The sequence below is a fragment of the Gekko japonicus genome, unplaced genomic scaffold (genome assembly GCF_001447785.1).
Source record: "Gekko japonicus isolate JY-2015 unplaced genomic scaffold, Gekko_japonicus_V1.1 scaffold721, whole genome shotgun sequence".
Lineage (NCBI taxonomy): Eukaryota > Metazoa > Chordata > Lepidosauria > Squamata > Gekkonidae > Gekko > Gekko japonicus.
In genome coordinates, this window is record NW_015169195.1 from 51102 (window position 1) to 64609 (window position 13508).

At 42.6% G+C, this 13508-nt stretch overlaps 1 protein-coding gene across 1 annotated transcript in view; it reads left to right on the top strand.

Annotated features, from left to right (window-relative positions):
- Window positions 1-13508, top strand: part of LOC107114720 (pituitary tumor-transforming gene 1 protein-interacting protein-like) — a 31191-nt gene that overhangs the window by 3368 nt on the left and 14315 nt on the right. The window contains exons 3-4 of the mRNA XM_015416308.1: window positions 3476-3584; window positions 8511-8625. Coding sequence (XP_015271794.1) covers window positions 3476-3584; window positions 8511-8625 — 224 coding nt within the window. The remainder of the gene's footprint in view (window positions 1-3475; window positions 3585-8510; window positions 8626-13508) is intronic.

Here is a 13508-nt window from a genome sequence, read left to right on the forward strand (position 1 = left end):
ACTCTTTCCAGTACCAAACCCCTTCTCTTGAAACACCAGTACTCGTCTCAAGTTTTTAACTGACTCTTAAGGTCTCTAAAGGCAGTTTCTAACTACACTAGACCAGGGATCTCTCCACTCTTCAGAGCTAGCTCCCTGTTTGACTGGGTAGGTAGGGAAATTCTCCTCTCACTAGAAGATCTCTCCCCTTTCTTTGGCCCAAATGGGAGTCTTCGCCTAACTTCCCAAACTTCCTTCCCATCTTTCCCGCAGTTCTCTCTGTGTGTAAAACTGCTCTCAGCTAAGGCTGAAATCAGACTCAACTCAGTCAAGGCAGAAATCTGACTGATTCTCTCCTCAGCATGCAGCTCTGAAGTCTCTCTCTGCTCCTCTGATGCTAACCAATCAAATTGCTTGGAGCAGCCTGTCACTCTCAGTTTCTGTGAAGCATTAACCCTTCATAGTCCTTCAGCTGTTTGTACAGCACTTCTAAGCTTTTAAAAAGTGCAGTCCATCACAGCATACTTTATACGAACTTTGCAATAGTGAATCAACGTCAAATGGAAAATTATGTTAGATTCAGGTGGGGTTGCCATGTTGGCCCGAAGCAGCAGAACACAGTTTGAGTCCAGTGGCACCTTTAAGACCAACAAAGTTTTATTCTGGGTATAAGTTTTTGTCTGCTTGCACACTTGTTCAGCACACAGAAGCTTATATCCAGAATAAAACTTTGTTGGTCTTTAAGGTGCCACTGGACTCAAACTTTGTAAAATAATGTTGACACCTTATATAATAGAAGGAAAATTTTCCCTAGCAAAAAACAGCTGGCCATGACTGAGGTCCTGCTGTTGGGCAAATCTTTTCTAGTATCTTGCCTGTTGGCTGCAATTTAACCCTGAAAGGCTTCTTGCCTGGATCTGGGCTAAATTTTCCATCTATGGAATGGAACTTTCCTGCCTTCCCACTTTCTACTGCTGCCCACTGATCTTCACAAGATGTTTCTGGGGAAGAGGAGATCCTGAGACAAACTGTGTGTGTGGGTGGAGTCTGCAGCAGGAAGAGGGAATCAGTGGGAACTGCCAACTTAGTGTGTTTAGTGTTGCTACAAGTTTGGTGTGGTGGTTAAGTGCGCGGACTCTGATCTGGGAGAACCGGGCTTGATTCCCCACTCCTCCACTTGCATGTGGCTGGATGGCCTTGGGCAAGCTATAATTCTGGCACAGCTGTTCTTGAAAAAGAGCAGTTTCTATCAGAGTTCTCTCAGCCCCACCTACCTCACAGGGTGTCTGTTATGGGGAGGGGAAGGGAAAGGAGTTTGTAAGCCACTCTGAGACACCTTTGGGTAGTGAAGGGCAGGGTATAAATCCAATCTCTTCTTCTTCTTCTCTACAGTAGCCCAAATGTATTTTTGTTGCCATGTAGGTGAGTTATCCTTGTTCAGTCTTACCCCTGGCTACTCTTTGAGTGTCAGTGTTTTTGCTGTATAGTGGTGCATGGCATGTTATCCTGGTTAAGATGTCACAGAAGCTGCACTTGGTGCTACTGTCATTCGTGTGTCCTGTACCACCTGATTACCTCCCACTTTGCATAAGCGTTCAGTCTGTCAAATGGCATGATATTTTGGAAAAGAATAGTACCACAGATAGGAACCGAAGATAGTTAGATAAAAAGCGTATCCTGTGGTAACACTAGGTGAAGTTAATTACATAGTAGGGTTTTTCAGATGCTTACTACAGAATTCAGGAAAGTCATAAGCAAGACGGTATAGAGAAGATACGTTTGCATTTTGTTGCTTGAAGTGCTACACAATCCTACTCTAGTTCATACAAATGAATTATTTTTATAGTCAATTATTATAGCTTCCTAAATTGAGCTTTGTGTGAAGCTGTTAACACTGCCCATGTATAAAACAATTTTATTTGTTAACCAAACACCATTATACTGTTTGAGAACAGTTTTGGAATGTCTTCATCCCTTTTCCTAATTTTGAATGTACCCTGTTTGAGTTACAGAATTATAAAAACCTAATCTCAAAGATGGCAGCCTTCTATGCTGAACAGCTGTATTGTGTTTATAAGAGTGGTCTTACAGAGTCAGACCAGCGTGCAGCCCAGTTCCCACTTTTGAACAGTAACCATTTAGAGTAAGAGATCCTGAGCACCTTTTTCTGCATCCCCTTTCAGAGGCTTATGTTTGGTCTGAGTGGCATGACAGAGACATGATGCATCTCCACCCACCTGTAAAAAGCAAATGACATTTGAGTGCAGCCCAGATGCGACTCAAGGCTGCATACTCAAGGGAGAGGGAGCTTAAATCCTTCAACTCCATGCTCAGTTTTGTCAGCCAAAACCGGGTTCCCAACACAGTTGTCACAGCATTTTAAAAGAGAGAGAAAACCCAACCCCCTGTGTTATAAACACTTAGGTCTTTTTCATTAAAATGCCAAGAACAGTAGGGGAGTCCAGTTTTAGTGAGTGACTGAATGGGTGTTGAAGGATTAACTCCCCCCATGCAATCCTCATCCAAAGAGAGGATTGTGACAAGGATAAAAGAAAGATCAAAAAAGGAATAAAACTGGGGGGCTCTTCTAGCACATTTGTGCCCGAAAGCTACAAAAAATGATTGCTGAGCAGCTCAAATGTTATGGAATGAGGTAACTTTTAGGTTATAATGAGTCATTAAAGCCACAGTAAGAAGAGATGTTGGAATCAGTCAAACGGCAGGCAGTGCCCAGGCTTGCTTTGGTGACAGAATGATGGATGATGCAGTGAAACTGCTGCTGCAGCATGGTCGAGGAAGAAAGACCAGTCAGGACTTTATCAAGCCAATTTGAATGCATGCAAGCATATAAAGTACTGCTAAGAATTTCAGAAAGGTAACTCTATATATCAAGTGCAAACCAGGACTACCGCACAAACCTTTTACATGTCCCATGCAAAGTCAATGAATTATTAGGGGGAAAAGCTTCTGTAACTGCAAAGAAAAAGAAAATACTCAGCTCAAACATTTCCTAGTCATTAAAACAATTAAATGGAAGTTTGAATAATTTAAGCAAATAACGTGTTTATTCAAGATGCAGGTAATGATGCCCATAGGACTGTATGGCTAATAGAAAGATGATTGTCATGGCTGATACAGTCTAGATGTTTTGACATATGAGGGATTCTGTTTCATTGGTAGTCTTGATTTACAAAGAGCTTGACCATGACTAGAATAAGGCAATAGGAGCCCAGCATGCAGTCTTCAAAGAAGAGATCTTAGGAGACAAGGAAGAGGTTTTGTGTTTCTGACATCTGTATAAATGTAACAGATATCTTAGCTCAAAATTGAAAGGGGCAGAAATGCTTAGGATGCAGAAATGTTTTGTTAGAGTCCTGCTGCATAGGATATTCCAAGTCTAAAGTTAGCAGTGAATTAATGGTGGTGTTAACGTCTTGAAAGGTGAAGGACTGAGTACTTAGTAAGGATATTTGTGTAATTTTTCACTTTTCTTTAGTGTCTTTGGTGCAATGAAAACTCCATTTGTATGGATTACCCTGTGAGGAGTATCATTCCATCTTCTACACTGTGCCCACTATCAGAGGCTCGTTGGGGAGTCTGTTGGGGTGAGTACCGATTGCAGCTCTGGTATGTGTGGTTAATTTCTAATTCAAGCCATAGAAACCACCATGATGGCCCTGTTGAGGGCAGAAAGGCACAGTATACATTTGTAAATAAATAAATAAAACAAGGGCTCTGATTTTTATGCAAGAATTGTTAACTCACCTTCTTTTGATCTGTGCAGTTAGCTTTGTGAACAAGTCATAAACTTACAGCAACCTCACATCACAAGATGAAGCATCAGTTAATAGATTTGTGATACTGTTTTTCCTGAGAAGTTTCCCCCCTAAATTAATTGCTGCTGGCCTTGGAGGCCCAGTACAGTGAAATCAATTTCCTGCTGAGTTGTAAGCCTGAGAATAAAGCCACACACACACATACCATACACGCGCACACACGTCAAGTCTACTGATGATAAATTAAATTTGATTTTTGGATCTACAAATATGTTATATCAGCAGATATATTCTGGAGGAACAGAGGCATTATCGCATTCCTCTGTTGACCTTTCAGGGCCAAACCAGACATGATTCTGGGAGCTGTGTGAATGGAGCTCCCAGAGTATGCATGTGTTTGCTTTCAGTAGGTGCATATGGGTCCTCTTTGGATCAGAAACTTGGTGTGAAAGACAGGTTGACCCTCCCCTCCCCTCCCCTCTAATGCCTTTTTTCCCATTTGAAACAGTCCTGCAGAGCTACTGTTTGTCCCACTGTGGTAGCACACAAGCACAAGCCATAGTTTTTCAATTCTGATATGTCATCAGACTGTAAGGTAAAGGTAAAGGTTCCCTTGCTCGAAAGCCAGTCGAATCCGACTCTAGGGTTGCGGTGCTCATCTCCGTTTCAAAGCCGAAGAGCCAGCGCTGTCCGAAGACGTTTCCGTGGTCATGTGGCCGGCATGACTAAACACCAAGGTGCACGGAACGCTGTTACCTTCCCACCGAAGTGGTACCTATTTATCTACTTGCAATTTCTTGCTTTCAAACTGCTAGGTTGGCAGGAGCTGGAACTAGAAACGGGAGCTCACTCCGTCATGTGGCAGCTCGGGTCTTGAACTGCTGAACTACTGACCTTCCACAGCCTGCAGTTCAGCGTCTTAATCACTTGAGCCACTGCAGCATCAGACTGTAGCTTGCAAAAAAAAGCAAACAAAGCCATGCATACAGGATTGTATAACAAAAAATTACTATACAGGGAGTGTAGTGTACTAAATCTGAAAAACACTAATGAAGGAATATACACAAAATTCTATATGAAATTACAAAAACCTCTTATTGACTATTCTTTAAAGATGCAGTACAAGTACAAGTTGAATTTAAACATATGAAGCTAAACGATAATACATGAGGTTAACCACATAGTATTAACCACAGCAATGCATGTCCCAGGTAAATCTCCATTGCAGCCCTTCATCAGGCCATAATCATACGGTAAAGCCAGGAAAGAGTTGAAGGGACGAGTGCAGAACATGCACAGGCTCTTATCCTCTGTTCCCAGTTGCACTCCACCACTCAAGTATTATACCAAGCTGAGGAGCTCTACTATTTCCCTTGACAATAAAGCCTGTTCAGTGTTCCAACTGGCTCCACAGAGTCAAAAGTCAACTTGTATTTGTACTGCATTTTTAAAAAATAGTCAATAACAGGTTTTTGTGATTTCAAATAGGATTTTGTGTGTATTCCTTCATTACAGTGTTTTTCGGATTTAGTATGTATACAGGACTGGCTTGATAGTCTGTGGCTTGTTCATATTCCTCCATATGTAGTTTGTGAATTGTCTAAACCCAGTCATGAAGGCTACAATCTTATATGAACTTTTCTGGGAGTAAATCAGCAAGGCTTACATCTTTGTAAATCTGTTTTGGATTGTACTGAAAGCCTAATATTTTTTAAGAAGCCCAGTACTGGTGATCAACTTGTGCAGGTATGGGGTGTTTAAAGCCATGGACTTCCTTCCTCAAAGAAATTGGTCTGTGTATGAATGTTCCTTATGTTCATGTTTGTTACCTGATGTCAAAATGTATCGACAAGGCTGAAATGTGCTCCGAGGGCCAATATGATTCAAGGAGATCTTTGATCATGCTTGCCTAACTGATTTTGGCCTGCAGTCAGAATGTATTGGACCTTTCAGATGACCTGTGCCCACTGGGAACCTCTTCATGTATAGCTTTGAAATAATCTCATGTGACAAACTAAAGGACTTTCTGACCCTGACCTTTTCAGAAAGTCAAAGCATCCGCTCTCATCAAATCATAATCGTAATGCTCCCTGCCCTGACTTGATGTAGAGCTTTAGAATGACTGTTTACATAGGAATTCAGCATGAACCTCTATTCCTTCCTTCCTCAGGGATATGAAATGAGATAATAGGTAGGATGGGTTTCTGCCTAGCCACAGCCATATGAGGAACTCTGCATCTCAAACATTTAGAGAAATCTGATTCTGATGCTTGTTCAGTTTCATTGTATCATTTTTAAAATAGGCCTAATCTGACAAAGTCTTTATTGGTTATTTTTCCCCCCACACATCTGCCTAATACTATAAAAAAAATATAAGCTTTAATCCATCACTGCATTTCCGTGGACGGAATGCTGCTTCAGGGGGCAATTTGTGCCGCAGCAGGTTGGGTTCCACTGGTGGAAATTCTGTGGAAATCCCAGTCATAGACATGATATTGGGTAGAATTAATTAATGTGCATTGGCAGCTCCTGGCTCATTAACATTTGTGTGATTGGCATCATCCCCGAATATGTTTAAATGAGCACGTATGGCATCAGTTTCAAGATCTTTAGGATGAACCGACCTATTGAAAGCAAGGAAACAATAAGTCAGTTTTCCAGCTATGGAAACCACCCACCCATGGAATCCATCTTTACTATGCAGTCCTCAAAGGGAAATTATAAGGAGATGGCTGAATTTGGGATAATACACAAGTTCAGAACAGTGGACCACCCAGGGCTAAATAGGGACATTGGATTCTTATATCTCTGCTAATTTTCTTCCCCCAAGCATTTCCTCTCTGCTCTAATCAAGCAGATTGCAGTATGCCTTGTACCTTTGCATTCTTCACAGCACCCCTCCCATCTTCTGCCTGAGATAAAAGGATATTAAGATCTCCATTCCTGCTCGTGTCTGACAAAGGGAGGTTTGACTTTCGAAAGCTTATACCCTGAAACTCCCAACCTGGCTATCTTATGAAAGGCTCTTCGCCTTTGTTATTATCTGTATCATCACTTAAATACCTGAGACATGTCACCTCTGCCTGCTCATTAAACAGATGAATTATCATCTTCACCCAGTCTTTACCTCCTGCAATCACATGGTTAAGCTACTTCCACCTAAAAAGGATTTTTTTGTACATCATACATAGGCTTGTAACAGGCCTCAGGGTTATTCAGAATAATTAGACTGGGCTTCTTTAGCGTTCAGAGATCAGGTTTGGGGACTTGATTAACATACTTTAGCCCATATTAGTTTGGAAAAGGAGAGGCAGGAAAAAATAAAAGAAGAAAATAGAAAGCACATAATTTGTGGTAAATAGAAGGAAATGTATACAGTGACAATAGCACCAGCAGTATATTTGGATATCAAGTTTAAATTAGACTTTATCCCCGCATAATTGGATGTTGCATTATCATTATTATGCTTTAGTGATCATTCACAAATGGATTTTCCTTTGTGCACAAAACAATCAATTTGTGATTGATTGCTCTTGTGCAACAGTAGTGCAATATTTAGCAATATGTGGGTGCAACCTTTAGGTCACTGAAACCACTGAACTCATCAATAATGTATTATGTTATAGCAAACTAATTGTGATAAATCTTGGTCACATGTAAACAACAAGTGGTCCATCTAGTCTCACACAGTGGCCAACCAGTTCCTCTAGAGGGCCAACAACGGCATAGAGGCTGAGGCCTTCCCCTGATGTTGCCTTCTCGTTCTGGGATTCAGAGGTTTAGTGCCTCTGAATGTGGAGGTTCCCCTCAGATATCACTATGGCTAGTAGTCACTGATAGACCTATCCTCCATGAATCTATCTAATCCCCCTTTTTAAAGCTTATTCCTGTGGCTACATCCTCTGGCAGCGAATTCCACATTTTAATCACTTTCTGTGTAAAGAAGTATTTTCTTTTTTCTGTCCTAAATCTACTGCCCATCAGCTTCATTTGATGCCCTCAAATGGCCATGCTACATATTTTGAGTGAAAAAACCGTGTCTGACAAAAGATTTCACTCATTATAAAGGAGAAAATATTTCACAGTAAACATCTTTATAAGAAGCATGTGATTTCATTTTGTAGAGTGGTGATAATAAACTATCCGCCAAAGAATTTGGCTGTACACTTGCTGAGTAGACGCTAATAATTTTCTTAAGATACCAAACAGAGGAGGTATCATATGGACACCTGATTCTAAAGAGAAGACTTGGTTCTTATGTTCAGAAGTGTTACAGAATTGATTGTCTAGTGATAATTTTGCATGTTAAGTCATAAAGTGGTGCCCCCTTTTATTCTCTACATTACAGTTTGCAGATCTTCAGGCGTTTTTCATATCTACTGGTGTGCTAACAGGGGTTCCAAAAGAATGCCAGACATGTGTTCATATCTGAAATGTGAGAAACTGGCAAACATGTACTGGTCTTACCTTACATCATTTAGAATGGGATCTGTTTAAACTGGATAAATGTGTATCTGAGTGATCAGTCTATTCCATCCGATAAGTAAATTGTAACCATCCATTGAGGTGAATAGTTAAGTGTGATGTCCCTAGTCTGAGCTTCTCTAGCTGCTGTGAGGAGGATTTCTAATAAAGGCCCAGATGTGCTAATGCCATCCCTCTGTGGAAGTCACCTCTACTAGTGTATTTCTTCATCTTTGTTAACTTCCTTTTGCAACATCAAATGTACTGAAATTCTGCTTTTAATTTTTGCAGTCAACTTTCAGGCTTTGATCATTAGTATAGCTGTTGTAGCAGGCCTCCTTCTGCTTACAATTGCTGGCTGTTGCTGTTACTGCTGCTACTGCCGCCGCCGAGGTCGTGATAGGGGGTAAGCAGTTTAAGTTACTACCTCTGCTCTACTATTTTTTTAATTGATGTCATCACTTGTAATGTGTAATAAAATTGTCATAAATACATAAAAGTTGCAAGTAGAACTCAACAAAAAGCATTTACAAGTTGTGTTGCCCAACTTCTTCTCTGGGACAAAATGTTTATTTGATCTATATTTGTGTGTTAGGATTACAGTTAGGATTACAGATGTACAAACTGGTGGAACCCTCTGCCGAGTAGCGTCCATGTCCTGCGGGACTTATTACAGTTTCTCAGGGTTTGTAAGGCAGAGACGTTCCGCCAGGTGTTCGATTGAGGACAGCGACAGTTCCATCTTGGCACTCCTGTCCCCTGCCCTCCTGTGAGACAGCAGCGCTGTTGGGGTTTTAGTGCCTTCTTTAGCTCAATTGTTGGTCTATTCGTTTAATCTTATTTTATCTGATGTTTTATAACCATGTTGTACACCGTCCTGAGCCCCTCTCCAGGGGAGGGCGGTTGATAAATCAAATAAATAAACAATCAGATGTGACAGTATACACATGACCTGAGTTTAAAGGCGGGGGGGAAACTTTGATCCCTTTTAACACCCCCCCAACCCCAAATCTTTTTATTTCAACTGGAGCTGCTGCTGCAGTTCTGTATTAAATTACTAGGAATAAGGCCCGTTGTGGGAAGAAATACAATGAACTCTAGAAAGAGGCTCTGCGAGAGTGCCCTGGCCTGGGGGACTCAGCGTCAGTGTGCCGAGATGACCTCAGCAGGGTATAATGACACAGAGTCCACCATTTTCTCCAGGGGAATGGATCTGTGCCATCCGAAGAGCAGTTGTAGCGCAGCGCAATCTCCATCCCTCCCCTGGAGATTGGCAGGAATGGTTTCCCATGAGGGAATGGCTGGTTTGGCGGGTGGAGTCTATGGCATTGAACCTGTCTGAGGTCCGACCCCTCCTCAAACCTCACCGCCTCCAGGCGTGACCCTTGAAATCTCCAGGAATGTGCCAACCTGGAGTTGGCAACCCTATATCCTGACCAAGCAACTGTCAATATACCGGTATCTGCTCCCTGTCTTCAGCTTTCCATCTCCTCCCCCCTCCCTCCTAGACAGCGGTTGTAATTCTGAGTGATCTCCAGCCCCCAGCTGAAGATTGGCAACAATGGTTCACCATGAGGGAATGGCTGGGTTGGAGGGTGGTGTCTATGGCATTGTACCTGTCTGAGGTCCCACCCCTCCTAAAACCTGACCCTCTCCAGGCTACGTCCCGCAAATTTCCATGAATTTCCCACCTGGAGTTGGCAACCCTAGCAGGACCGGCCCCAAGGAGTTTTCTCCCAAAGGCCAACATAGGTGTGGAAAGGCCGTTTTACTGACAGAAGGAAGCTTGGTTGGCTAGCAACAGGCACTGAGGAGAAAGGACAGTTGCTAGCGCTGCTTAGGGAAATACCTGGAGATTTGGGGTGTGGATCCTATGGACAGCAGGATTTTTTTGGGGGAAGGACTCAGCAGGGTATAATGCATTAGGGTCTACCCTTCAGAGCAGGCATTTTCTCCAAGGAAACTGATCTCTGTCATGTGGAGATGAATTGTAACAGCGGGCTTGATTATATATATATATAAAAAGGAGAGATATAGACACACAGTTATAAGTATCATGTGAAACCCAAGTGGGTTTGATGTTGGAAACCTGGTTGTTTGCTGAAATGATTGGTGAGATCCAAGATAGCAATAGCTGAGCCCCCCCCCCCCTGCCCAAGTCCTTAGAGCAGATGACGACCTGGCTGCTTGGAGGCTTCACACACGGCTTACGAAGAAGTCCGGGCTCCTGTGTGAAGGAACTGAAACCAGAATGCCTCTTTCTGAAAGTAGTCCCTCTCCGCATGAATGAAGGAGTCCCCGGGGGCTGTGAAGAATAAATTGGAATGCAACCTTTTAAGAAGCCAATAAACAGTCCATTTTGTGCTTCACTCCTTGCAGTTGTGGCCCTGAGAGCAGGACATTTCTTTCGCTACTTCGTCTTGTCCTTTCCTCCCCTTTCCTCATGGCAAAGGCTCGGCCGGCCAGCCAGCCAGCCAGCCTGCTGGGACGGGAAAAGGGGGGCTGGCTTCAGATGGCTGCAGGAGCAGCTGGGGAAGGGAAGAGGCGGAGCGGGAGGTGGAGGGTGCTCGGATCCGTGGCTGAAGGGAGGGAGGGAGATGGCAGGGCAGGCGGCGACTGGATGGAGCAGCCGCCGGAGCCGTGGCAAGGTTGAGCTGGCGAGGGCGGGCGCAAGGAAGGAAGGAAGGGCGGGAATCTCATGGTGGTGGGCTGTAGCGCTGCAGAGCCAAGAGAAGTGTGTTCCTCAGTAGAGAGAGCTGTCTGCCAGTAAATCTGACAGGCAACAGGGGGCTGAAGTGGGAGTGGGTGGGGAAGAGGACCAGACCCAGCACCTGGCCAATGGCACGTGAGTAGTATTGAGTGGTGGCCAGGGGATTGGGAGAGTGTGAGAGTGGCAACTGAGCGGGCCAAAGGGTGTGGAAGCGTGGGCAAGAGGGACACGAAAACTCTTTTTATATATAATAAGGAGAGATACCAATGTGAAATAGTCCTGGAGTCCAGAATAGTCCAGAAATACTGGCTTTCACTGTATTTGTTACTTGTGAATGAATTATGATAAGCATTTTGTATAGATGCTTTTTTTTTTTGCCGTCAAGTCACAGCTGACTTATGGCAGCCATGTAGCATTTCCAAGGCAAGAGACATTCAGAAGTTGTTCACCACTGCCTGCCTCCATGACATGACCCTGGTCTTCCTTGGAGGTCTCCCATCCAAATAATCGCCAGGGCTGATGAGTGTTCAGCTTCTGAGATCTGATGAGACTGGGCTAGTCTGGGCTATCCATGTCAGGGTAGATGCATTTTAAGGATATTAATGTTGTTTTTACCAAAAAAAAAGGATATTAATGATGTTTGTGAAACGTTTGCGAGGATATGCAGTCTAGTATTGTAAGCATGAAGTTTGAACAGTATTTGGTTAACAAATCCTTCTAGTTCAATCTGTGATTTGATCTTTGATTTATCATATGCATATTCTCCAGTTGGGCAGTGGCTTTTAAAAATCATTGATGAAAAGGTACATGCTCTTGTAGAAGTATTCAAGGAAAGATGGAAAAGTCTCCCTGGCTACATGATAATTCTCCCTCTGAGGTGGAGGACATCTTGTATGGGTGATTCCCATCCATCTTCAGGGAGGCAGGAAAGATGTCCTCCAGACCTCAGAGGAGAAGGACCCTTCACGGTGAGTAACCAATGGTCGTTCTAGAGTTACTGCTTGATGGCTGGGGAGCACAAGTAGTTTTCATACAGATCTTGTCACAATGTGGTAGTCAGATCTACAGTGGGATAAAATGAGTATTGGCTTTTGCCTTGAAGAGTTTGCACACTAGTTGCAAATATCACCTCTAACTTGAAGTCATAAAGTTGCTGCTGTTAATAATTTTAATTTTAATGTAACAATTTTATAGTGCATTTATGATTTTATCACGTAGTCGAAAGCAATTATTCATTTAGAACATATATATATGCTACCTCTGCAGAGGAGTATTTGAGGCAGTTCCCAATTATCCATTAATTGAGAAACGAGCCGGTCTCCCAGTGGTCTGCCTTGTGATAGCTGTAACTTGTAAGTGTTGGTTAATATTTACTTAGCACTAGCCATGTGCTAGATTCTGGGCAGGGTGTAGAAGTGGCTTAAGTCTGTAGCAAGAAGGTACACAAATTGTGTGAATTCACTGTTAATTATCTTGCCCTGTTCTGTTGTTCACAGGAAGCATGTGGTATAAAAAATATTTGTTTGCTTGAATGTTCCCTCTTGTGAATCTTTGTATCTAATGCACAGTTGTTTGACAGTAGTCCCTTCAGAACTGTAGCTTGCAAGGCAGAGTTACTCAGCACTGCCTTCAGCAAACTCTGAGTTAGGGTGTTGAAAGAAAAGAATGTGATCAATGGCCCACCTTTTGACCTTCAAGCAAGTTTCTGAGATCTCTTTCCAGCCATGGAATTCTCAGAAGGTCAAGTAAATTGTTCATCTTGGGAAGATGTGTACAGATTCACTTAGCCTTGTAATGTACATTTTTTACTATTTTTTAGGATGATAGTGAAATCCAGAAACTTGTCCCTTCCTACCCCCCAGACTGCTCTTTCTATCAAAACATAGTCTGTGGGACTTTGATGAGCAGCCAGATACGGGATTGTGCTTTAGGATGTATGCTGACATTCTTTCCCCCCTCCTTTAGATGGTAAGGATCAGATCCATATGTATGCGTTTCTGTAATCCGGGCATTGTGGGGGTTGAGAAAAGAATACTCTTGTTTGTTTTATGTTAATTTATAGCCTTCCTTTATCACCAAGACTCAAAGCAGATAAGCATAGAAAACAATTCAGTCAGTCAGCATAAGATCCAGTAAATGATACCCCCCAAAAAGCCAGCAACCTCTTAAACTAGTCCTTCCCCCAGTTCCCAGTTTTTTTCAGCACACAAAAGACTGGTTTTGAGTGGTTTGTGGAAGTGGATTTTTTTAAAAAATATCCCTGCTGTCATCTTTACGTCATCAGTGAAATGGGAAGGAGCATCCTCTTTACTCCTGGAGTTCAGTTCTCTAAATTCTGTGAATTTAATAGAACAAATCATCAGGGCAAAATCCAAAAAATAGAGAAAGATCATTTTCCAGTCATGAAAAAGCTGGGGGAATTCTCTATTTCCTGCTGTTTTTATGTGAGATGATAGATGCACTTTTAAATTCAAAAATTCCTGGCACTTTTAAATTCAAAAATAACTCCTGAACCAAATATATTTAATGTCAAACCAGGCAATCGAACTCTTCAGCAGTTTACTGAAAATACACCCAGG